This window comes from Hyla sarda, chromosome 11 (genome assembly GCF_029499605.1).
Source record: "Hyla sarda isolate aHylSar1 chromosome 11, aHylSar1.hap1, whole genome shotgun sequence".
Taxonomy (NCBI): Eukaryota; Metazoa; Chordata; class Amphibia; order Anura; family Hylidae; genus Hyla; species Hyla sarda.
Window position 1 is genome coordinate 101708866 of NC_079199.1, and position 27374 is coordinate 101736239.

The 27374-nt window shown below is 46.4% G+C and overlaps 1 protein-coding gene across 1 annotated transcript in view; it reads right to left on the reverse strand.

The window, feature by feature from the left end:
* Positions 1-823: 823 nt before the first annotated feature.
* DLL4 (delta like canonical Notch ligand 4) overlaps positions 824-27374 on the reverse strand; it is a 33021-nt gene continuing 6470 nt past the window's right edge. Inside the window, exons 4-11 of the mRNA XM_056546252.1 lie at positions 25862-26128; positions 16011-16071; positions 14014-14144; positions 13705-13874; positions 11289-11508; positions 10077-10791; positions 8070-8178; positions 824-1895 (exon numbers count right to left, since the gene is read on the reverse strand). Coding sequence (XP_056402227.1) covers positions 1890-1895; positions 8070-8178; positions 10077-10791; positions 11289-11508; positions 13705-13874; positions 14014-14144; positions 16011-16071; positions 25862-26128 — 1679 coding nt within the window. The 3' untranslated portion in view covers positions 824-1889. The remainder of the gene's footprint in view (positions 1896-8069; positions 8179-10076; positions 10792-11288; positions 11509-13704; positions 13875-14013; positions 14145-16010; positions 16072-25861; positions 26129-27374) is intronic.

Sequence of the window (27374 nt, forward strand, 5' to 3'; positions counted from 1 at the left end):
CGGTTCTACGGCTGTTGCCAAACTACAACTCGGACACGCATGGTGGGAGTTGTAGTTCAGCAACAACCACAGGTTAGGACATGCATCATATATAGATATAAAGAGGTACTTCAGGAAACTGAAACGTATCCCCTACTCCCAGGATAGGGAATAAGTGTCTGATCATGGGGGTCCGACTAGTCCTGGGTGATCTCCAGTGGGGGCCGGAGAACATCTAGGACAAGTCGGACCCCTGTAATGAGAGGTTCATTTTTAGATTGGTTGAGCAGGCCATCGCTTGCACTCATCTCCGATGTGAGGGACCAAAGCGCCCCGAGGACGAGTAAGTAGCAGGACAACCAACAGGAGATCATGGGGGTCCCAAAAGTCGGAACCCCCTCAATCAGACACTTAAACCCTTATTCTCTGGATAGGGGATAAGTTTAAGTTGACCGGAGTACCAAAAATACACTTAAAGGGGTACTCCGGTGGAATTTTTTTTTTCTAAATCAACTGGTGCCAGAAAGTTAAACAGATTTGTAAATTACTTCTTTTAAAAAAAATCTTAATCCTTCCAGTACTTTTTAGCAGCTGTATGCTACAGAGGAAATTATTTTCTTTTTGAATTTCTAGTTTTTTCTGCTGACACCTCTGTCCTTGTCAGGAACTGTCCAGAGCAGCATAGGTTTGCTATGGGGATTTTCTCCTGCTCTGGACAGTTCCTGATACGGGCATCAGGTGTCAGCAGAGAGCACTGTAGACAAGAGAAAAAAAAGAAATTCAAAAAGAAAAGAATTTTCTCTGTAGCATACAGCTGCTAATAAGTATTGGAAGGGTTAAGATTTTTTAATAGAAGTCATTGACAAAAAAATAAAATAAATGTTTTCCCCCGGAGTATCCTTTTAAATGGGATAACCCTACATTTATAAACGTCAATACGGACATCTGATGCCTTTATATAAATGACCAAAGTCTGTGTAAAAACATGACACCAGATTATTATACAGTCTCTGTGTTCTTGAAAAATTATAAAATTAGAATAAAAAATAAAATAAAATAAAAAAAATATATAATTCTAACTTCACGATTCTCAGTAGTGCAAAATTAATTATTAATAAAAAACAAAACAAAACAAAAAAAACAGTAAAATGGCCAGTTGAATTAAGGTGTCATGCAATGTAAGGCTCGGACTGAGTTGCCGACTGACAACTAGGACGGATTTTGGATAAAAAAAAATAAAATAAAGGATCGGGAGCAAAAGTCCACCTTCGCTGCTTTCGGTATGTTCCGTCCCGAAACCCTCTGTTGCGTGACGAGCGGTGTGTAGAGAGTTAACAATGAATCATAGCTTAATACTGTTCAGGTATTACATAGGAGAAGCAGTGATCAGCCAACACAAGATCTCTCGGGACGCTTTTAGGCACTTCTAAAAAAAACAAAAAACGTAAAGTAGGAGACGACACCGGGAGCTCGAGAGGAAAAAAGAAAAGTCATCGTTCTGCATAGCAAACCGATCCCGTCCACCTTCCTGGAATGTGAATTATAAGGCATGAATAGTCCATAGCCAGCGTCTGGCAGCCGCTCACGTCGGCGGAACGTGAGGCTTCGGAAAGGACACTTTGAGAAACCAAGTCTCTTTAACATTTTTCTATTCGCTTCTGTTTCTTCCAGTCGTGTTACATCCGGTCGATCGGACGCCCTAAACTCTAGAGCTCGGCGATCGAAGTCTATTGTATCTCTAGCGAAGCCACAATCTTATCTCTTCCACGCGGGTTGTTCGATCTTTCGAAAGCAGCAAGTTTCGTCTTCGCGCTCAGAAATCCCCCTCCGGTCATTGTAAACATAGGTACGTGGCCTTCCGCTTGTGGCGCTTGAGAAAACATTAACGTTCTGGATGCTTCACTTTAGGTTTACACCTACGGGTGGGGGAAAAAAAAAGAAGAGATATAAGTGGATTATAAAACAGCAAAAGGCAAAATAAACAATATTAAACATCTGGGACGTGCACATAGAGAGAGAGGAGAAAAAAAGGCAGAAAACGGCGCTATATAGTGCGGTGACTTTTGGTGTTAGTTTGTCGTTAAACTGGTGGACTGGTTCGCTCACCATGGGGTGTTGTGCTGGCAGGCACAACACTGGGAAGCGCGTGATTGTTAGGATGGTATCGGGAGGCAGCCGGCTGTCGGTTCCGTTGGCGTAGATGCAGGTAAGTGTTCTGGTGAAATAGTGTTTCAGGGTTTTCCTTAAAGGGTTACTCCGCTCCCCAGCGTCCGGAACATTGAGTTCCGAACGTTGTGTGCGGGCTTCAGTGTTCACGCCTGCCCCCTCATGATGTCACGTTCCGCCCCCTCAATGAAAGTCTATGGGAAGGGGGCGCGAAGGCTGTCAAGCCCCCTCCCATAGACTTGCATTGAGGGGGCGGGGCGTGACGTCACATGACAGGGTGTGACGTCACGAGGGGGCGGGTGTGAACACGGAAGCCTGCACACAGCATTCGGAACTCAATGTTCCATACGCTGGGGAGCGTAGTAACCCTTTTAACTGCGGGGGGAGAAAATGTGACTTCTTGCTCATGGCGCATACACCCGAGGACCTGTGGTCCTCGGGTGTATGCGCCGTGAGCAAGAAGTCACATTTTCTTCCCCCGGTTTAAGGAAAACCCTACCAGGCTACCCTTTCACCAGAACACTTACCTGTATGGAGATTAGACCTGTGAGTCCAGAGTGGGACATAAAACCCAGAAATCAGTCTCAATGTGGAACCACATGGATGGGATAATCCAGAGATCAGATGGACATGAAGTGAGGCCTGGTCATTGGGTGTAGACTAGCCGGGTCAAGGATCTCACTGCTGACCTTGTGGGGTCTCTTGTGTAACAGCATGAAGAACATCTAGCAGAAGTGGATCCTGCGGATGCAAACTCCTCACCAAAAGAGGTCGGAGGAAGATGTGAGGAATCGTTCTGATGAACAGGTGAAGCCCAGTCAGGAAAACTGCAGCCAAATACAATGCTGGTGTCCAACTAACATGTCTGAACTCACAACTCCGCTTCTGAGCATTCCACAGCAGATGACCAGCTCCAAGACCATTGTGTCAAGGAAAGTAAAAAAGGAGAGGCTCCAGTAAAAGAAAAGAGCAAAAATTGTATCATTGGAGAACCATGACCTGGTCAGATGGATCCAGATTTCTATAGAGAAATATGGCCTGGTCAGATGGATCCAGATCTCTATAGAGAAACATGGCCTGGTCAGATGGATCCAGATCTCTATGGAGAAACATGGCCTGGTCAGATGGATCCAGATCTCTATAGAGAAACATGGCCTGGTCAGATGGATCCAGATCTCTATAGAGAAACATGGCCTGGTCAGATGGATCCAGATCTCTATAGAGAAACATGGCCTGGTCAGATGGATCCAGATCTCTATAGAGAAACATGGCCTGGTCAGATGGATCCAGATCTCTATAGAGAACCATGACCTGGTCAGATGGATACAGATCTCTATAGAGAAACATGGCCTGGTCAGATGGATCCAGATCTCTATAGAGAAACATGGCCTGGTCAGATGGATACAGATCTCTATAGAGAAACATGGCCTGGTCAGATGGATCCAGATCTCTATAGAGAAACATGGCCTGGTCAGATGGATCCAGATCTCTATAGAGAAACATGGCCTGGTCAGATGGATCCAGATCTCTATAGAGAACCATGACCTGGTCAGATGGATACAGATCTCTATAGAGAAACATGGCCTGGTCAGATGGATCCAGATCTCTATAGAGAAACATGGCCTGGTCAGATGGATACAGATCTCTATAGAGAAACATGGCCTGGTCAGATGGATACAGATCTCTATAGAGAAACATGGCCTGGTCAGATGGATCCAGATCTCTATAGAGAAACATGGCCTGGTCAGATGGATCCAGATCTCTGTGGAGAAACATGGCCTGGTCAGATGGATCCAGATCTCTATAGAGAAACATGGCCTGGTCAGATGGATCCAGATCTCTATAGAAACATGTCCTGGTCAGATGGATCCAGATCTCTATAGAAACATGGCCTGGTCAGATGGATCCAGATCTCTGTGGAGAAACATGGCCTGGTCAGATGGATCCAGATCTCTATAGAGAAACATGGCCTGGTCAGATGGATCCAGATCTCTATAGAAACATGTCCTGGTCAGATGGATCCAGATCTCTATAGAAACATGGTTTGGTCAGATGGATCCAGATCTCTATAGAGAAACATGGCCTGGTCAGGTGGATCCAGATCTCTATAGAGAAACATGGTCTGGTCAGATGGATCCAGATCTCTATAGAGATACATGGCCTGGTCAGATGGATCCAGATTTCTGAGGAGAAACATGTCCTGTTCAGATGGATCCAGATTTCTGAGGAGAAACATGGCCTGGTCAGATGGATCCAGATCTCTATAGAGAAACATGTCCTGGTCAGGTGGATCCAGATCTCTATAGAGAAACATGGTCTGGTCAGATGGATCCAGATCTCTATAGAGATACATGGCCTGGTCAGATGGATCCAGATCTCTATAGAGAAACATGTCCTGGTCAGATGGATCCAGATCTCTATAGAGAAACATGACCTGGTCAGATGGATCCAGATCTCTATAGAGAAACATGGCCTGGTCAGATGGATCCAGATCTCTATAGAAACATGTCCTGGTCAGATGGATCCAGATCTCTATAGAAACATGGTTTGGTCAGATGGATCCAGATCTCTATAGAGAAACATGGCCTGGTCAGGTGGATCCAGATCTCTATAGAGAAACATGGTCTGGTCAGATGGATCCAGATCTCTATAGAGATACATGTCCTGGTCATATGGATCCAGATTTCTGAGGAGAAACATGTCCTGTTCAGATGGATCCAGATTTCTGAGGAGAAACATGGCCTGGTCAGATGGATCCAGATCTCTATAGAGAAACATGGTCTGGTCAGATGGATCCAGATCTCTATAGAGATACATGGCCTGGTCAGATGGATCCAGATCTCTATAGAGAAACATGTCCTGGTCAGATGGATCCAGATCTCTATAGAGAAACATGACCTGGTCAGATGGATCCAGATCTCTATAGAGAAACATGACCTGGTCATATGGATCCAGATCTCTGTGGAGAAACATGACCTGGTCAGATGGATCCAGATCTCTATAGAGAAACATGGCCTGGTCAGATGGATCCAGATCTCTATAGAGAAACATGGCCTGGTCAGATGGATCCAGATCTCTATAGAGAAACATGGCCTGGTCAGATGGATCCAGATCTCTATAGAAACATGTCCTGGTCAGATGGATCCAGATCTCTATAGAAACATGGCCTGGTCAGATGGATCCAGATCTCTGTGGAGAAACATGGCCTGGTCAGATGGATCCAGATCTCTGTGGAGAAACATGGCCTGGTCAGATGGATCCAGATCTCTATAGAGAAACATGGCCTGGTCAGATGGATCCAGATCTCTATAGAAACATGTCCTGGTCAGATGGATCCAGATCTCTATAGAAACATGGCCTGGTCAGATGGATCCAGATCTCTATGGAGAAACATGGCCTGGTCAGATGGATCCAGATCTCTGTGGAGAAACATGGCCTGGTCAGATGGATCCAGATCTCTATAGAGAAACATGGCCTGGTCAGATGGATCCAGATCTCTATAGAAACATGTCCTGGTCAGATGGATCCAGATCTCTATAGAAACATGGCCTGGTCAGATGGATCCAGATCTCTATAGAGAAACATGGCCTGGTCAGGTGGATCCAGATCTCTAAGGAGAAACATGTCCTGGTCATATGGATCCAGATTTCTGAGGAGAAACATGTCATGTCCTGTTCAGATGGATCCAGATTTCTGAGGAGAAACATGGCCTGGTCAGATGGATCCAGATCTCTATAGAGAAACATGTCCTGGTCATATGGATCCAGATTTCTGAGGAGAAACATGTCCTGTTCAGATGGATCCAGATTTCTGAGGAGAAACATGGCCTGGTCAGATGGATCCAGATCTCTATAGAGAAACATGTCCTGGTCAGGTGGATCCAGATCTCTATAGAGAAACATGGTCTGGTCAGATGGATCCAGATCTCTATAGAGATACATGGCCTGGTCAGATGGATCCAGATCTCTATAGAGAAACATGTCCTGGTCAGATGGATCCAGATCTCTATAGAGAAACATGACCTGGTCAGATGGATCCAGATCTCTATAGAGAAACATGACCTGGTCAGATGGATCCAGATCTCTGTGGAGAAACATGACCTAGTCAGATGGATCCAGATCTCTATAGAGAAACATGGCCTGGTCAGATGGATCCAGATCTCTATAGAGAAACATGGCCTGGTCAGATGGATTCAGATCTCTATAGAGAAACATGGCCTGGTCAGATGGATCCAGATCTCTATAGAGAAACATGGCCTGGTCAGATGGATCCAGATCTCTATAGAAACATGTCCTGGTCAGATGGATCCAGATCTCTATAGAAACATGGCCTGGTCAGATGGATCCAGATCTCTATAGAGAAACATGGCCTGGTCAGGTGGATCCAGATCTCTAAGGAGAAACATGTCCTGGTCATATGGATCCAGATTTCTGAGGAGAAACATGTCATGTCCTGTTCAGATGGATCCAGATTTCTGAGGAGAAACATGGCCTGGTCAGATGGATCCAGATCTCTATAGAGAAACATGTCCTGGTCATATGGATCCAGATTTCTGAGGAGAAACATGTCCTGTTCAGATGGATCCAGATTTCTGAGGAGAAACATGGCCTGGTCAGATGGATCCAGATCTCTATAGAGAAACATGTCCTGGTCAGGTGGATCCAGATCTCTATAGAGAAACATGGTCTGGTCAGATGGATCCAGATCTCTATAGAGATACATGGCCTGGTCAGATGGATCCAGATCTCTATAGAGAAACATGTCCTGGTCAGATGGATCCAGATCTCTATAGAGAAACATGACCTGGTCAGATGGATCCAGATCTCTATAGAGAAACATGACCTGGTCAGATGGATCCAGATCTCTGTGGAGAAACATGACCTAGTCAGATGGATCCAGATCTCTATAGAGAAACATGGCCTGGTCAGATGGATCCAGATCTCTATAGAGAAACATGGCCTGGTCAGATGGATTCAGATCTCTATAGAGAAACATGGCCTGGTCAGATGGATCCAGATCTCTATAGAGAAACATGGCCTGGTCAGATGGATCCAGATCTCTATAGAGAAACATGGCCTGGTCAGATGGATCCAGATCTCTATAGAGAAACATGGCCTGGTCAGATGGATCCAGATCTTTGTGGCACCACACTGAAGGGAGGGTCAGATTTTGGCCCGTGCAGCATGAATCGAGGACCCCTTCCTGTTAGGTGTGAACAGTTCAGACATGTGGTGGGGAATATTTTCTTGGCACATCCTGGGATGTTTGGACAGTAGAGCTTATCTAAACCTCATAGCTGAACAAGTTTATCCCATGATGGGTGCTGTTACCCCAATGTCCCATTCACAAGGGTCGTATAGTCATGAATTGGCTCCTGGAACACGACAGTGAGGGTTTTCTTGCTTCCCCGGCCTTCACAGCCTCCAGATCTTATTCATACACACATCTCCGGGATAAGGTAGAACGGGTTGTAGAGAGCATGTCAGGACCTTCATCTAATGTGGATTTTAGGAAGTTATCCTGTCCACACGGGACGATATTCCCTTAGAACGATTCCATCTCCTAGTAGGATCTATGTCACGATGAACTGCTGCAGTTCTGAAACCCAAGGACGTGCAACGTGCTACTAAATGGAGGCTCTAATAAAGTGGCCATTAATTGTATATTATAAATTATATCAAACACTACAAACACAAAGCTTATCTACAATAAAAGGGAAATTCAGTGCAATAAAGTATTCATTTATAGTAATGTATATAGTATTTTGGAAGGTAATGTTGAGGGTTCATATTAAATATCCATTTGACTTGTGGGTAAACGTTGTGATCCATGGAGACGCTATACATTACAATCTAAGAGCGTTATCTGTGGCAATAGGAAAAGGATCGGCCTCCTGAAATTCTATCCGGCGGTGACGTCCTTACCTCTGTCGCTATCACACATTCATTCCGTTCTTCTGCTATCACGTAAATCGACTGGTACATCGAATCTCTTGGGGAACATATAGTGGATATTCTACATTGTGGCTTTTCACTGTATAAAAAAAAACAATAAAACAAAAACCAAACATAAGTATATAAGAAAGTCCGGTTTGAAATCCATCTTATTTCTGGCCCATTATAAGTAGGAAAAACAACTGGCAGATAAATTGCATTAATTCAGCTGAATAAGATGTGGAGAAATCCACGTTGGGGGATTTTAAGAACCTGCTATGGCTGCTTTTTAGGAATAGCAAAGGTGCTAATTTTCAAGCTTTTGGTTTGCACCAACATTTTTGGCTTTTTCCCCCTTTTCAAGCTGGTTGTGCCTGTTTTTGAAAAGTAGGTGTGGCTTTATGTGAAAGGAAAGTAGCCTAACCTCACGTATAATTTAATACAATATACACAAGTGAACTGGAGTATATATTCGCCCCAAGGCCGGTCTCATCAACGTCGACTGCCCGTCTTTCTTATTATTGTTCCCTAGTGTTCTAATTGTTTCCTATTGTTCTATTTTATAATTGTTCCCTATGATACATTCAGTTCTTTATATCCACAGTTGGACCGCGATTTGCGGCCACAATACAGAGGTAACCAATACGGCCATACTACACTCGTCTGAACTCATGACGTCTCATAAGCTACTTAAGACATCCATCGGGGAACCCGGGAGAATAGCGGGAGGAAAATGACATCATGCAGCGTTTTTTCCTCCCGCCATTCCCATCAGAAAAAGCAACGACGCGCGACGGACCCCATAATAGTAAATGGGATCTGCCAGGACCCGTTAATTTCCCGTTGTGCCCCATCAAAAATTACGTCCGATAAGGCACAAAAAAAAAGTGCCTGATGGACGTTTGCCGATGGGGCACAACGTCAGTGTAAAAGGGGCCTTACTCCTGCAAAGTGCATGTGGCAACAGTCCCTGCGTCAACATGTGACGCCATCTTTCCTTATCTATGCTGTATGGCATCGCTCCATCCTCAAGGGAAGCTAAACAGACAACGATCCTTAGAGAGTCACAACAACCGATCGCTTCCTAACAAAGGCTGCTTCTGCCAAGGATTATGTTCGGCCAACACATAGCAACGCGCAATGTGGCGTCGCATAGAGCAGGTAAGATGGCAGCCCACAAAGCCTCACAGCGGAAAAGTACAGTGAGTCAGTACAGTGAGGTTGCAAAACTACCACTCCTACTACTACAATGGTAATTTTGCAGGTTGGGTAACACTTCATTAGGGAGTCTAAAATGGGCAATGTTGGGGCACTGGTCTCCAAAGTGTGGACCTCAAGCTATCGCAGAACTACAACTCCTAACATGCCCGGACAGCCGTTGGCTGTCCGGGCATGCTAGGAGTTGTAGTTTTGCTACAGTTGGAGGTCCGCAGTTTGGAGACCACTGCATTAGGGACAAAAGGACAATCGAAGACCACCATTTCAGCACAGATCACATAACAAAACAGCATACACCATACACAATAGATTAGTTTCGGATGAACCCGGTGGTTTCGGAGGGACCGTCTAATGTGTATGGGGGGTCTCCCAACTCTTCTCGGTGGCGGATGTTGGATTTCAACATGCCCGATCCTTTCTTGAGGGAGATAAGGCACCACTAGAGGAGTCTGGGAGCAGATTTCTACCCTCTCCACAGGGGCGTTGCTAGGTGGGGGCTAACGGGGCTGTAGCCCAGGGTCTCCGGCCCATAGCCCCATGTCTCTGGCTACCACTGTTTTTATTTTTTATTGCCACTGCTGCTTTAAAAGGGTGTGGTTAGGGGTGTGTGGCTGGGCTATGGGCTCTAGCCCTGGGTCTTTTGGAGACCTAGCAAATGCAATGCCCCTGTCTCTCCCCATTGAAAACACATGCCCGTTTAACCAAGATGAGCGTGCATGGGGGATCGGGAGGGCTAGTTGTTATGCTAAATGTACAGCTTGACAGTGCAGCATGTCTTACCTGTGTAGACGAAGAGGAAACTTCTCTTCTTCTAAGCATTTTTCACTATTGTGGAACTTATCCGTTTTGCCCATTCCATAAATGACCCCACCAATAAGTCCATTTGCTATGTTGCAGTCCAATGGGTGGTTTTTGAGCTTATAGTTGGATTTCTCCAGACCACAGTCCACCTCCAAGTCCTTCTTTTTGTTATTGTTTTTGAGCTGTGAAGCCGGTATTAAGTTATCTTTCTGGAAATCCGATAAATTATTCATAGTCCTAGTGTCCTGCATCGGCTTCTGGCGGAAATGCCTCACCACAATAAAGATCATACATAACAAAACCAGGAGTCCCACCATGCCGGCACCCAAGAAGACGGCAAACCAAGGGAAGTCCCAGTCTCTCTGACGCTCGACTGGAAGCTCGCAGTGGCTTCCCATGAAACCAGATAGACAATGACATACAACGTTATTATTTTCATAAGGCATAAAATTGCACGATCCTCCGTTTTTGCACGGGTTGACAGTACATTGGTCTCTGGTTTTTACGGTGCACATTTTCCCAGTATAGTCTGGAGGACAAATACATCCATAGTCGCCGCTGTTGTCGTAGCAGGTCCCTCCGTTGGAGCACGGATTCTTCGCACACGCGTTCATATTCGTTGCACACGTTGGTCCCGTATATCCGGTGCGACAGCGACACAACTGCTTGTAATTTAGGATATAGCACTGACCTCCTGTGTGGAGAAACATATGTATTAACATTCAGATTTACTTCTGTGCTCTAAACTACAGGGGCAGTGTACAATAAAAGGCATAATAAATGACACGTCAGATGATTTCTTTGGTGGAGAGTCCAAGGTGCCGAAACCCGGGAGCTGAGGGTGCTGAATAGTTTTGATCAGTAGGGAACAGGGTACTGATGCGCCCACCGATCGCTAAAATGAAGTGGCAGAAACCCTTCGGAAAGCTAAGCATTTGGTGTACGGGGTTAATACAAAGTCGTATAGACATATATGATTCTGTATAACGCTCTCCAAGTGGAGCTGAGCAGAAATGAATGGGCACATGACCCCTTCTGCCCATTTGTTTTTTATGATAATTTGGGGGGAAAATCTTAAATAAACATCAAGGAATTGTCACACCTATAAACAGTTAACAAATATGGATGACCTGGCAACAGTGCAGCAGCCATTTCTGTTCAGTGACGAGAGATGGAAGACTGAGTACATACCGTTCAGACAGGGATTGCTGATACACCGATCCACTTTCTTCTCACAGTTGGAACCCGTATAACCCAGCGGGCACTGGCAGGCATAGCTGGCACCCATTTCCCGCTCTCTGCATGTGCCGCCATTAAAGCACGGCGAATCGGCACAATTCAATACACTGTGCTCGCAGTGGGTTCCGTAATAGCCTTGAGGACATTCGCAGACGTAGCCGCTTTCCCCATCCTAGGAACGAAATACAGAAGCGTGAGGATTCGTGTGTAAGTGGGTGTAGATGCAGCTGACACCCATCATAATCGCTACAGGACAAGGTTTGATGGGAGTCACGGCGCACGACATTGAGGCAACAGCTCAGAGTGTATAAACACGAAAGCTATTCCGAAAACGAGATTTACCCATACATTACACAGGCGAAATGTTGATAGTGCAAACACAAGCAAAAGAATTTCTAGTTCAAACAAGTCGACAATATAAAGCCAAATAAACAGAGTGCAAGGACAATAACCCCGATTCTGAAAGCTGGTATACCTACGTACAGCATGACCTCGGGATAATGGAGGACGTAAAGAAGTTGTTCCTAGCCACCTGTACGCTAGCATGTAGAACATTCCAGATCTGTACGAGTTACTGTCCAGAGAAAACACTATAAACATGGTCTCTAGTAAAAAGGTACGATTGGAATGTAAGACACGCTGCCATTAAAGGGGTACTCCGCCCCTAGACATCTTATCCCCTATCCAAAGGATAGGTGATAAGATGTCTGATCGCGGGGGTCCCGCCAATGGGGACCCCCACGATCTCCCTGCTGCACCCAGCGTTCGTTTAGAGCGTTGGGTGCAGCTCCGGAGGCTCGTGACGTCACGGCCACGCCCCCTCAATGCAAGTCTATGGGAGGGGGCGTGACGGCCGACGGCCGTCACGCCCCCTCCCATAGACTTGCATTGAGGGGGCGTGGCCATGACGTGACGAGCGGGGAGTGAACGTGACGTCTCGAGCCTCCGCCCGGCATCGCCATTCATCTGGCACAGAGCAAAGTTCGCTCCCTGCACCGGATGTCTGGGGTGCCACAGCCGAGATCGCAGGGGTCCCTCGCCATCAGACATCTTATCCCCTATCCTTTGTAAGACACGCTGCCACTAAAGGGGTACTCCGCCCCTAGAAATCTTATCCCCTATCCAAAGGCGGTGGGACCCCCGCGATCTCCCTGCTGCACCCGGCGTTCGTTTAGAGCGTTGGGTGCAGCTCCGGAGGCTCGTGACGTCACGCCACGCCCCTCAATGCAAGTCTATGGGAGGGGGCGTGACGGCCGTCACGCCCCCTCCCATAGACTTGCATTGAAGGGGCGTGGCCCTGATGTCACGAGCGGGGCGTGACGTCTCGAGCCTCCGCCCGGCATCAACAGTCATCTGGCATGGAGCGAAGTTCGCTCCATGCACCGGATGTCTGGGGTGCCACAGCCGAGATCGCAGGGGGTCCCTCGCCATCAGACATCTTATCCCCAATCCTTTGGAGTAACCCTTTAAACGGAATGGATTCGTTTTTAAGGAACGTACAATTTGCAGAATATTTTACGAACTATGTGGCGATTACTGGGTTCAGGCGGGTACAGTGTTAGGCACATGATAAGGAAAAGTTTGCACTGGTGTAATGATCATGGCTGTGACTGGGCCTGGCAGGGAGAAGGCCCAATGGTGCCAGTGCAACTTTCAACTGTATGTGTGGCCTGAGGCTGAAGATGCAGTTGAATACTATGACGGAGCAGAGAGCCATTGGCTCCCTGTCCTGTCATTTGCTTTTGTAAATAGGCACTGTCACTGCCTATGTTAAAAGTTTTGATTGGTCTTGGTCTCCGTTCTGAGACCCATACCGATCAGAAGAACGAACAGTGTGCGGCATTGCTGTTCATAAGTCTATGAAACAGAGAGCTAAAGATCACTTTGAGCCGAGGAGTGAACAGCGATGCCGCGCCGCTTCTCCCAGCTCGTTCTTCTGATCGGTGTGGGTCTCAGCACTGAGACCCAGATCTATCAAAACTTTTGACATATCAAAGGTTTATCAAAGTGACAGTAAAAGTAAGCCTGAAGGCAACAAGTAGTGGGTCAGCATCCCGAAATATAAGGGAAGCTTACCATGGTGTGGGAGGGCTTACTACTATGTGGGTGCACAAAGTGGGTCACTATTACTATGTGTGGGCACAGTGCTTAGCTCCACAACTTCCCTGTTACGCCCTGCCCATCACCTCTCATTTCATCTATTGAGAGTGCAAAAGTCACATTCCGAAAACGGATTTTGGCATTCCTGGGTCTGCCTATTTAGACCTGCTTCCTTATTTGGTGAACAGATGGCGCTCTGCAATAGCCGTTTCAGCTGTAACCGTAACTTGTAATACATCACTAGAATTCTTTTGACGCCATTTCTTACCGTGCAGCTGCCCCCATTTCGGCAAGGATTGCTGTCGCATTCGTTGATCTTCTCGTCGCAATTCACTCCGGTGTATCCCGGTCGACAAGAACAAGTATAACTGCCCTGGCCGGTGTTCATACAAGTGGCTCCGTTTTTGCAGGGTTTGTGGTGAGTGCAATAGTTTAAATCTGCGAGGAATTAAAGGGAATAGTAAAATTATCCATATTACGAAATGAATATTCTCGGTGAATCGGTGATGTTGGTAATCGACATCTCTGACGCCGCGTTACCGGCAAGATCCAAGAAATCTTGTGCAGTCCAACTCACCCTGGTCGCAGAAGAGGCCTCCCCAGCCTTCGTCACAGATACATTGCCACGGGATCTGGCACGTTCCATGTCTACATCCATTATGGGGAATACACTCATTGCAGTATCGGCCTTGCCAACCTGGGCGGCAACTGAAAATGGAATTTCGGACATCAAATTAGAACAGGTTATTGTTTCTACAATATTAACGCAACTATTGCTTACGAAGCAGATTGCCTATAGGACATGTTGCGTTTCACAAGCTCTGGATATGTTATCATGACATGGTAAAAGTTAAGTGTTTCCCAACCGGTGTACCGCCATCTGTTGCAAAACTTCAACTCCCAGCATGCCCGGACAGCCGAAGGCTGTCCGGGCATGCTGGGAGTTGAAGTTTTGCAACAGATGGCGGCACACCGGTTGGGAAACACTCAACTGGTTGATTCCGCCGGCAACACTATGCTGGTTGATTCCGCCGGTGTATCGAACATGTTCCGCCTAGAAGTCCAGGCTCAGCAGTACGGTAAAAGGGGCGGAGCTTATGACTCATTCATACGACGGAATCTCTGCCCGTTATATCTCCGTAAGCCATAGGTGCCGCCCAATTTACTACAGTTACGCGGCAGGACTCCATCCATCTGTAGCGAGCACGGGCAGAACAAGCCAGCACAAGGATCACTCGGAAACATGCCGTCTCTATAGACATTCATTCAATGGAGTCTGAGGTCCAGAAATTCCATAGTGTGAATGGTGCAGCAGAATCCTATTGAAAAAAAAATGGGGGGCTGCTGCACCCTATTTCCCGCAGCGGAACTCCGGAGCAGAATTCCACTCAGAGAATTCTATAGTCTGCGATAGAAGAAGAAAAAAAAAGGGGGCACAACACGTTGGTGGAGGTCTCAGCACCCGATCCCCCATCTATCTAAAGTTCTGATATGTCACCATGGTCTGGATGGGCACTACACAGAGGCAGCTCTCTAATTAGGCAAGTTAGGCCGCCGCTTAAAGGGGTATTCCGCTGCTCAGCGTTTGGAACAAACTATTCCGAATGCTGGAATCGGCGCCGGGAGATTGTGACGTCATAGCCCCGCCTCCTCGATGCAAGTCTAGGGGAGGGGGCGTGACGGCACTTGCATTGAGGGGACGGGGCGTGACATCATGAGGGGGCGGGACTATGACGTCAGGAGCTACCGGCACCGGCTCCATCGTTCGGAAAAGTTTGTTACAAACTCTGAGCATCGGAGTACCCCTTTAAAGGGGTACTCCCGTGGAAAACTTGTTTTTTTTAAATCAACTGGCGCCAGAAAGTTAAACAGATTTGTAAATTACTTCTATTAAAAAAATCTTAATCCTTCCAGTACCTATTAGCCGCTGAATACTACAGAGGAAATGGTTTTCTTTTTGGAACACAGAGCTCTCTGCTGACATCACAAGCACAGTGCTCTCTGCTGACACCTCCGTCCATTTTAGGAACTGTCCAGAGCAGAATATGTTTGCTATGGGGATTTTCTCCTACTCTGAACAGTTCTTAAAATGGACAGAGGTGTCAGCAGAGAGCACTGTGGTCATGATGTCAGCAGAGAACTCTGTGTTCCAAAAAGAAAAGAATTTCCTCTGTAGTATTTAGCAGCTAATAAGTACTGGAAGGATTAAGATTTTTTTTATAGAAGTAATTTACAAATCTGTTTAACTTTCTGGCACCAGTTGATTTAAAAAAAAAAAAAAAAAAAAGCTTTGCACGGGAGTACCCCTTTATGCCTCACTCTTGTAGGGGCTTTGTTGCATCCTAACTCACCCCCCCCCCCCCCCCTTAACAACGTAAAATAAATAGTGATGCACAAAATATGCAATTTATATAGTTCATTTTACTTTTATTTGATCGCTTGCCTCTCTTTGTATTTATGAGTGTCAGTGAGGGCCTCACGTTCGAGTTTCGCCCCAAGGCCTCACAGAGTCTAGAGCCACCTCTGGCCCCACATTATACAATATCGATATATCTAGAAGTAGAAAATACTCACGAGCATTCCCCTGGGCTGTTACAGAAGCCATTTTGCTCACTGCACCCGTCCAGACATATCGCTGTGGAAACATAAGATAATGGCCACCGTAAATGTTGTTGCCATGACTAGATTACAGATCACCAACGCGCGAGGATGTCATACATGACCGAAAACCTCTACATTACACCGCGAGCAAGTCACATCAATTCAGGAGTCAAGTTATTAAAGGGGTACTCCAGTGGAAAACTTTTTTTTTTTAAATCAACTGGTGCCAGAAAGTTAAACAGATTTGTAAATTACTTCTATTAAAAAATCTTAATCCTTCCAGTATTTATCAGCTGCTGAATACTACAGAGGAAATTCTTTTCTTTTTGGAGCACAGAGCTCTCTGCTGACATCTCTGTCCATTTTAGGAACTGTCCAGAGTAGGAGAAAATCCCCATAGCAAACATATGCTGCTCTGGACAGTTCCTAAAATGGACAGAGATGTCAGCAGAGAGCACTGTGCTGGTGATGTCAGCAGAGAGCTCTGTGTTCCAAAAAGAAAAAAATTTCCTCTGTAGTATTCAGCAGCTAATAAGTACTGGAAGGATTAAGATTTTTTAATAGAAGTAATTTACAAATCTGTTTAAATTTCTGGCCCCAGATGATTTAAAAAAAATAATAATAATAAAGTTTTCCACGGGAGTACCCCTTTAAGGTATCGCCAGGTGTGGGCCGGCAGAGTGGCCATCGGTGGGGCAAAAGCGGTCAGGCCTACGACACTGAACGCCCTGTTAGGTCCCATTCACATCGGGATACCAAAGCAAGGGAATCCATTGTATACCATGGTGGGCGCTCAGACGTTAATGGACTGAACATCGCCTACTAGTGACCATGTTTGGCCCTTTAAAGTCATTGGACCCGCCCTGAATGGGAGTTTACATTGGGGCCCCAAGAGCTTGGTGATAGGGCCTCGGGTGTGGATAATACAATATGGCCTCCCCCTGATCAGATCATCTCTGACCAATCATGGCATCAGTGTAAGGCTGAGTTCACACAGCGCAAAAAGCGGGCGTGCTTTACCGTGAATTGCGGCAGGAAACACAAAAAAACGAGTTACTAGTAATTATGACACAACGGCAAATACATCTCCTAGTGGTAGACGTCAGTTTTTCACGTACGACGGCTACGCGCAAAACATTCATGTTTTTCGATAGCTGTATGGATTAACCCCTACGCTGCTCATTTACTTTTAGCGAATTAGGGAGAAGTACCAAACAGAATAAAAGGGAAACTGTCTTGGTTACCCATAGCAACCAAGGTAGTTACTTCTTTTACACCAGTGTTTTCAAGACAGTTGCAAAACTACAACTCCCAGCATGCCCGGACAGCCAACAGCTGTGTTTCCTAACTAGAGTGCCTCCAGCTGTTGCAAATCTACAACTCCCAGCATGCCCGGACAGCCAACAGCAGTGTTTCCTAACTAGAGTGCCTCCAGCTGTTGCAAAACTACAACTCCCAGCATGCCCGGACAGCCAACAGCTGTGTTTCCTAACTAGAGTGCCTCCAGCTATTGCAAAACTACAACTCCCAGCATGCCCGGACAGCCATCAGCAGTGTTTCCTAACTAGAGTGCCTCTAGCTGTTGCAAAACTACAACTCCCAGCATGCCCGGACAGACAACAGCAGTGTTTTCTAACTAGAGTGCCTCCAGCTGTTGCAAAACTACAACTCCCAGCATGCCCGGAATGCCAACAGCAGTGTTTCCTAACTAGAGTGCCTCCAGCTGTTGCAAAACTACAACTCCCAGCATGCCCGGACAGCCAACAGCAGTGTTTCCTAACTAGAGTGTCTCCAGCTGTTGCAAAACTACAACTCCCAGCATGCCCAGACAGCCAACGGCTGTCCGGGCATGCTGGTAGTTGTAGTTTTGCAACAGCTGGAGACACACTGTTTGGAAAATACTGTTTTACGCAGTTTCCATCCTTGTTGCCCTTAGCAACCAATCCCAGCGCAGTTTTCCTTCTCAAGAGCAGACTGCGAAACGAAAGCTGCACTCTCATTGGTTTCTACGGGCAAGTTTCTCTTTTAGGCTGTGTCAAACTCGGTTGACCATAGCAACCAATCAGAGCTCAGCTTTCATTTTGTACTTACTGTGCTGTGATTGGTCGCTATGGGCAACCAAGACAGTTTCTTCTTTTTCAGACAGTTTCAGGATTGTTTCCCATAGTGACCAATCAGGGAACAGCTTTTCTTTTCAAAACGAAAGTGGTACTCAGGTTGCTATGGGCAACAGCAACAGTCCCCCAAGTTGGGCTGTTTCAAACTTCTTTTCCCATAGCAACCAATCAGAGCTCAGCTTTCATTTTGTACTTACTGTGCTGTGATCGGTCGCTATGGGCAACCAAGACAGTTTCTTCTTATTCAGACAGTTTCAGGATTGTTTCCCATAGCGACCAATCAGAGCTCAGCTTTCATTTTATACTTACTGTGCTGTGATCAGTCGCTATGGGCAACCAAGACAGTTTCTTCTTTTTCAGACAGTTTCAGGATTGTTTCCCATAACGACCAATCAGGGGGCAGCTTTTCTTTTCAAAAGCGGAACGCAAAACGAAAGTGGTACTCAGGTTGCTACGGGCAACAGCAGCAGACCCCCAAACCTCCCCCCCAAAATTGGGCCGTTTCAAGCTTTGTTTCCCATAGCAACCAATCAGAGCACAGCTTTCACACTGCGCTGTGAGCGGTTGCTATGGGCAACGAAGCCTGAAAAAAAAAAAAAAAAAATAAAGAATCTGTCTTGTTGCCCATATAGATAATTTTTAGTATGCTAACATGACGACACTTTTAACGACTGTGGCCCCCAGTCGGCTGTCCGTGCATGCTGGGAGTTGTAGTTTTGCAACAGCTGGAGGCACCCTGGTTGGGAAACACTGCCTCAGTCTATCAGAGGAGAGGGGCGTGGCGCGGTCACTTGTCGCCTGGCCACGGATGTCGCCGCTAATAGGGCTTCGTTTAACACTTGGATGACTCCGAACAAGGAGGCCGGCCGCCCTGGGTGAGGAGCAGCTGCTGCCGTTGTTGTTGGTGCGGCCTCCCCTCTCCTCCCTACAGCTGTTCACTGCGTCCCCTGGAGCTAAAGCCAAGGATAACAATAACAACACGTGCCGTGCTGCGCCACCGCGCGACATTACACTTGACCCCTGAGCGCAAGAGAGCGACAGACGCGTGCGGCCATCAGTGGGGAGGGGGGGGGGGGGGGGGGTGGGGGGCAACTGCAAATTGTAAACACGAAATACGACAGACACGTGAAAAATGCGGCAAAAACGCAGGGATCAGCAGGCCACTTTTTTCGGAGGGCAAGATTTACACAGAAACACTAGAGGCCTAGACAAGACAGTGTTTCCCTAAGCAAAGTGTCTCCAGCTGTTGCAAAACTACAACTCCCAGCATGCTCGGACAGCCAACGGCTGTCCGAGCATGCTGGGAGTTGTAGTTTTACAACAGCTGGAGGTCCACAGTCTGGACACCTAGGCTATACGGTCTACCCAGGACATAGATTTGACCTTGGTGGGAGTTGTAGTTTCGCAACAGCTGGAGGTCCACAGTCTGGACACCTAGGCTATACGGTCTACCCAGGACATAGATTTGACTTTGCTGGGAGTTGTAGTTTTGCAACAGCTGGAGGTCCACAGTTTGGAGAACACCGCTGTAGAAGACGCTCAGGACACAGCTATGATCTCAAGTCATGCTGGGATTTGTAGTCTTCGCAACAGCTAAACAGTCCAGGTTGAGGACCAACGCTGTATGGGCTTGCCCACAACATAGATATGATCTCATCATGCTGGGAGTTGTAGTTTTGCAACCGCTGAAGGTCCACAGTTTGGAGAACACCGCTGTAGAAGTCGCTCAGGACACAGCTATGATCTCAAGCCATGCTGGGATTTGTAGTCTTCGCAACAGCTAAACAGTCCAGGTTGAGGACCAACGCTGTATGGGCTTGCCCACAACATAGATATGATCTCATCATGCTGGGAGTTGTAGTTTTGCAACCGCTGAAGGTCCACAGTTTGGAGAACACCGCTGTAGAAGTCGCTCAGGACACAGCTATGATCTCAAGCCATGCTGGGATTTGTAGTCTTCGCAACAGCTAAACAGTCCAGGTTGAGGACCAACGCTGTATGGGCTTGCCCACAACATAGATATGATCTCATCATGCTGGGAGTTGTAGTTTTGCAACAGCTGGAGGTCCACAGTCTGGACACCTAGGCTATACGGTCTACCAAGGACATAGATTTGGCCTTGCTGGGAGTTGTAGTTCTCTAACAGCTAGACAGTCCAGGTTGTAGGTCAACGCTATATGGTTTGCCCAGGACACAGCTATGATCTCGTCCTGCTGGGAGTTGTAGTTTTGAAACAGCTGGAGGTCCACAGTTTGGATAGTCTGTAGAGATCGCTCAGGAGACAGCTATGACCTCAAGTCATGCTGGGAGTTGTAGTTTTGAAACGGCTCGAGGTCAACAGTCTAAATACCTAGGCTATACGGTCTACCTAAGACATAGATCTCATCATGCTGGGAGTTGTAGTTTTGCAATCGCTGGAGGTCCACAATTGGGAGACCACTGCTGTGGAGGTCGCTCCGGACACAGCTATGATCTCAAGTCATGCTGGGATTTGTAGTCTTTGCAACAGCTAAACAGTCCAGGTTGAGGACCAACGCTGTATGGGCTTGCCCACGACATAGTTACGATCTCATCATGCTGGGAGTTGTAGTTTTGCAACCGCTGGAGGTCCACTATTGGGAGACCACTGCTGTGGAGGTCGCTCCGGATCTCAAGCCATTGCTGGGAGTTGTAGTTTTGCAGCCGCTGGAGGTCCATAATTGGGAGACCACTGCTGTGGAGGTCGCCATTGCTGGGAGTTGTAGTTTTCGCAATCACTGGAGAGTCCAGTGGTATCAGCACTATAGGGGCTTTCCAGGATACAGTAATGATCTCAGAACTTGCTGGGAGTTGTAGTTTTGCAATAGCTGCTTGGTTTACTGTATTTTGATACACACCAGGCCCTTTGCCCTGGGTTGCCCCGCACCAGCTACGCTCCCTGCCCTAACCCTACGGGTTTCTCCGTGCGGCGTTCTTCTGCAGCGGCAGATTTCGGTCTATGACTGAAGCGTCACGCAGAGTAAATGAATCCCCCCCCTCCGACTACTTCCTGTTTGTTCCCTGCGATTACGTGTGAGAGATCAGAACCCTTCCGAAGCCTTGGAATGCTTTACGTACAACAGCACAATAGCGGAGGCTGTTTTTGTTTTTCGTTTTTTATTTTTATACTGCTTTTTCCTTTGTTGGAGCCTAAACTTTTAAAACCGAGAACACGGCGTATTGCCAGAGTGTGGTCCTGACTGGGTTAAATGGGTTGAAAGCAGGCGTTCCGTACAGAACCGACTTTATCGCAGTCTTGGTGGGGGGGATTAAAGGGGTACTCCAGTGGAAAACTTTTTTTTTTTTTTTTAAATCAACTGGTGCCAGAAAATTAAACAGATTTGTAAATGACTTCTATTAAAAAATCTTAATCCTTCCAGTACTTATTAGCTGCTGCACACTACAGAGGAAATTCTTTTCTTTTTGGAGCACAGTGCTCTCTGCTGACATCACGAGCACAGTGCTCTCTGCTGACATCTGCTGTCCATTTTAGGAACTGTCCAGAGCAGCATATGTTGTAGTATTCAGCAGCTAATAAGTACTGGAAGGATTAAGATTTTTTAATAAAAGTAATTTACAAATCTGTTTAACTTTCTGGCACCAGTTGATAAAAAAAAATAAAAAAAAGTTTTCCACCGGAGTACCCCTTTAAGAATGTCCCAGCGGGTTTTGCATGTAGTGTATTAACCCTTTATGACCCCTTCCACAAGCAAAATTCAGACTGTTCAAGGGTTAAAGCAAGGGTTAAAGCAAGACACGGCCCGGCAGTGGTTTTTACGATGCGGCAGACACGGGCCCGGCGGTGGTTTTTCCCAGATTGCTTCACTCCACATCATTGTTGTGGCAAAAACATGTTTGTTGCTAACAAAACGTATTGCCTGTTCTGTTCTTCGGAAGGCAAGATTTACACAGAAACACTAGAGGCCTAGACAAGACAGTGTTTCCCTAAGCAAAGTGTCTCCAGCTGTTGCAAAACTACAACACCCAGCATGCCCGGACAGCCGTTGGCTGTCCGGGCATGCTGGGAGTTGTAGTTTTGCAACAGCTGGAGGCACACCGCTTGGGGAAACACGGAATTCTGTGTTCTTAAAACATAGAATTCTGCCGAAATTCAAAGTCCCGTTAACTTCAATTTGCTGTGTATTTGCTGCGGAAAATCAGCAGAAGATTTTGCTACCATTGACTTCCATGGGTCCGAAAGAAAGCCTGCAAATCTGCCTCTATTGCAGATTTTCTGCTGACCCATTGAAGTCATTGGTAGCAAAATCCGCTTTGGATTTACCGCAGCAAATACGTTGCGGAAATTCTGCAGGCAATCCGCCCGTGCGAACGTACCCTTAGGGTATGTTCACACGGGCAGACTTTTTTGCGGGTTTCCCGCTGCGTATTTGAAAGTGGGCGGGCTCTTCTCGGCTGTCCGCAGCAGATTTTCTGTGGCGGAATTTACGCTGCGGAAAATCCACCGCAGTCCCTACTGACTTCAATGGGGCTTGCGGCGGATTTTCCACAGCGTAAATTCCGCCGCAGAAAATCTGCTGCAGACAGCCGAGAAGAGCCCGCCCCCTTTCAAATACGCAGCGGGAAACTCGCAAAAAAATCCGCCCATGTGAACGTACCCTAAGGGTACGTTCACACGGGTGGAAAACCTGCAAAATTTCTGCAGCGTATCTGCTGCAGAAAATCCGCAGAGGATTTTGCTACCATTGACTTCAGTGAGGCAGATTTGCATATTTTCCTTCGGACCCATTGAAGCCAATGGTATCAAAATCCGCTGCTGATTTTTCACAGCAGATACGCTGCGGAAATTCCGCAGGTAATCCTCCTGTGTGAACGTACCCTAAGGGGGATTTTTTTGCGGGTTTGCCACTGTGTATTTGAAAGGGGACGGGCTCTTCTCGGCTGCCCACGGAAGATTTTCCGTGGTGGAATTTACGCTGCAGAAAATCCAACGCACATCCCATTGATGTCGGTAGGGACTGCGGCGGATTTTCCGCAGAGTAAATTCCGCTGCGGAAAATCTGCTGCGGACAGCCGAGAAGAGCCCGCCCCCTTTCAAATACACAGTGGAAAACCCGCAAAAAAATCCGCCCCGTGTGAACGTACCCTAAGAGTGTAATCCTTGAGCAATAAGTCTAGGACCTCAACAAGGTCCTATCAGCGATGAACCACGCCAATGTAAAAAAAAAAGCAGAACAGGCGGGTGACCACCCCAATGTGGAACAAAAATCAGATCATTGATACTAAACGGTACAAAAAAGAAAAAAAAGTTCCTTGTAGTTCGTGGGGTTAATGAAGCCTTATTCTTGCCTGTGAATAGGAGGACCCCGGGCGGAACGTTGCGATCACACAAACCTCTCCTGATTTCCAGCCCCGGCCCCATTACCCTTTCATTTTGGCGTAATGAACAGCTGAATGAGCTCCAGATTGAAGACGTATCATGGGACTAATGACACGCTTCCAGTGTTGGCAGGTGTTCCCGGGCATAAAAGGATGCTAAATTGTCTGCTAAATTGGACGTCGGGAGCGGAAAGGTTTCTCGAAAAAAATAAAATAAAAAATATATATATAAAATAAAAAGAGCTACAGCTGGAAGTGGCTACATGTAAGGCGGCGTTGAAAGGGTTACATTTAAATATGACCGTTACATTGTATCACAATTCTCATGGCTTGTTTACAAATAAAATGTAGGTTTTACTCATTTTTATAGCAGTGTTTCCCAACCAGGGGTGCCTACAGCTGTTGCAAAACTACAACTCCCAGCATGTTGGACTATATAGTAGTATATAGTATAGGTCAGTGTTTCCCAACCAGGGGTGCCTACAGCTGTTGCAAAACTACAACTCCCAGCATGTTGGACTATATAGTAGTATATAGTATAGGTCAGTGTTTCCCAACCAGGGGTGCCTACAGCTGTTGCAAAACTACAACTCCCAGCATGTTGGACTATATAGTAGTATATAGTATAGGTCAATGTTTCCCAACCAGGGACGCCTACAGCTGTTGCAAAACTACAAATCCCAGCATGCCCGGAAAGCCAACGGCTGTCCGGGCATGCTGGAAGTTGTAGTTTTGCAACAGCTGGAGGCACCCCTGGTTGGGAAACACTGACCTATACTATATACTACTATATAGTCCAACATGCTGGGAGTTGTAGCTTTGCAACAGCTGGAGGCACCCCTGGTTGGGAAACATTGACCTATACTATATACTACTATATAATCCAACATGTTGGGAGTTGTAGTTTTGCAACAGCTGGAGGCACCTCTGGTTGGGAAACACTGACCTATATTATATACTATTATATAGTCCAACATGCTGGAAGTTGTACTTTTGTAACAGCTGGAGGCACCCCTGGTTGGGAAACATTGACCTGTACTATATACTACTATATAGTCCAACATGCTGTAAGTTGTAGTTTTGTAACAGCTGGAGGCACCCCTGGTTGGGAAACGCTAATGTAGAAAAAAAAAATTCCAGCAATTTTTTATTTTTTTTTTTACAAAATTTCGGAAATTTCAAAACAGAATTTGCTTTACATTTCAGCACAGAATTGCAATCCTCCTCCACGGTTACATAGTATCCCAATTCTGTCTACCATGTAGGTGTCTGGGTACAAAAGGGTTAAAATGAAGAAGAAAAACAGAAACTCCTGTTAGGGTAAGTTCACACGGGCACAGTTTTTTTGAAAGTGGGCGGGCTCTTCTCGCCTGTCCGCCGCAGATTTTCCGCCACGGAATTAACGCTGTGGAAAATCTGCCACAGTCCCTATTGACTTCAATGGGGCTTGCGGCGGATTTTCTGCAGCGTAAACTCCGCCGCGGAAATTCTGCTGCGAACAGCCGAGAAGAGCCCGCCCACTTTCAAATACGCACCTGCAAAAAAATAAAACGCAGGTGTGAACGGACCCTTACATATCATCCCGATTCTGCAGTTCTGTAGGTTTCTGGCTACAGAGCGTGTTCTTTAACCCATGACTCTTCTACTGTTACAAAATGACAATATTTACCATCAGTGAAAGGGTTACATTTAAAAATAACCGTCACAAATTCCGCTGCTGAAATTGTTCCGCACAGAGAATGGACATGTTAAAGGGGTACTCCGGTGAAAAACATTTTTATTTTTTAAATCAACTGGTGCCAGAAAGTTAAACAGATTTGTAAATGACTTCTATTAAAAAATCTTAACCCTTCCTGTACTTATTAGCTGCTGAATACTACAGTGGAAATTCTTTTCCGTTTGAAACACAGAGCTCTCTGCTGTCATCTCTGTCCATTATAGGAACTGTCCAGAGTAAGAGATGTCAGCAGAGAGCACTGTCCTCGTGATGTCAGCAGAGAGCTCTGTGTTTCAAAAAGAAAAGAATTTCCGCTGTAGTATTCAGCAGCTAATAAGTACGGGAAGGATTAAGATTTTTTAATAGAAGTCATTTACATATCTGTTTAACTTTCTGGCCCCAGTTGATTTAAAAAAAAAAAAAAAATAATAGTTTTTCACCAGAGTACTCCTTTAATTCTTTGTGCGGAATTCCGCGAGCACTGCATTGCCGTCAATGGTGAGAGCGCAGTGGTGCGGGGTCCTACCGCCGACGGCGGCTGCCAGGCTGAATCTCCGCGCGCAGAATTCCGTGATCAGAGACTCAGCGTTTATTCCGCAGTGTGAACGCACCCTTAATGACCCCCCCAGTCTTACGTTTCGAGCAGTAGGGTCCCTTCCATCCCTTCAGGCAGGTGATGTTGCCGTCGGACTCGCACACGTAGTGCCCGAAGCGGTCGTCGCGGGGCTTGCAGAGCTTAGAACAGCTCTCCCCGTAGTAGTGCTCGCTGCAGACCACCCGGTAGGAGTATTTCAGCTGGGTGCTCCTTTTCCCCGTCTTCGTGTCGCTGGACCAAGCTTCGCCCACGTTAAGGGGTTTCTGGATAACAAAATTGCTAACCAGTAAATCCCCCTGACCGGAACCTGCGGAGGAGACAGAGACGGGACAAATGGAGATGATTTAGGGTGAAGAACACGGAAACCAAAACTTCCAGTAAATTGCGCATGGTGAATTGTATTTTAAGGAAGTCTGCCGACCTTACTATAGAGTGGATTTTTTTTTCTTTTTTTAACAGTGTCCCATTTTGCAACACCCAGGACAAGGAACTTTAATGGTGTTCCTGGTCTGTAGATAGCCCTAAGGCAGTGTTTTCAAACCAGGGTGCCTCCAGCTGTTGCAAAACTACTCCCAGCATGCCCCATTTTTTTTAAAGCATATATACACTATGAAAAGCTCCCAATGTATATGTTAAATGAAGGTTATGACGGAGGCTATCATGCATAGGCAATTATAGCATCCATTTAACTTATAGGCAGCCAACGTGCCTCCAGCTGTTGCAAAACTGAAACTCCAGGCATGCCCGGACAGCCGTTGGCTGTCCGGGCATGCCGGGAGTTTCAGTTTTGCAACAGCTGGAGACACCATGGTTGGGAAACAGTGCTCTAGTAAGTTTTATATCTTAACCATGCAGAGTTAGATTCACAGCTTACATTGCTCAGTACTCCTCTATAATGTCTTCCATGCTGCTGCAGTTTCTGAGGGTTTACTACTTGCTGGGAGTTTGTAGTTTTGCAGCAGCTGGAGGCACCCTGGTTGGGAAACACTGCTCTAGTAAGTTTTATATCTTAACCCGCCGAGCTGGATTCACAACTTACATTGCTCAGTACTCCTCTATAATGTCTTCCATGCTGCTGCAGTTTCTGAGGGTTTACTACTTGCTGGGAGTTTGTAGTTTTGCAGCAGCTGGAGGCTCCATGGTTGGGAAACACTGCTCTAGTAAGTTTTATAGCTCAACCCGCAGAGCTGGATTCACAGCTTACATTGCTCAGTAATGCTCTATAATGTCTTTCATGCTGCTGCAGTTTCTGAGGATTTGCTATTTGCTGGGAGTTTCAGTTTTGCAGCAGCTGGAGGCACCCTGTTTGGGAAACACTGCTCTAGTAAGTTTTATATCTTAACCCGCAGAGCTGGATTCACAGCTTACATTGCTCAGTACTGCTCTATAATGTCTTCCATGCTGCTGGAGTTTCTGAGGGTTTGCTACTTGCTGGGAGTTTGTAGTTTTGCAGCAGCTGGAGGTACCCTGGTTTGAAAACACTGCCTTAAATTTTACCAAAAAGTAATTTGACTTAAGAATTAGGGGTGGACAAAAATAAAAACACCAGAGAA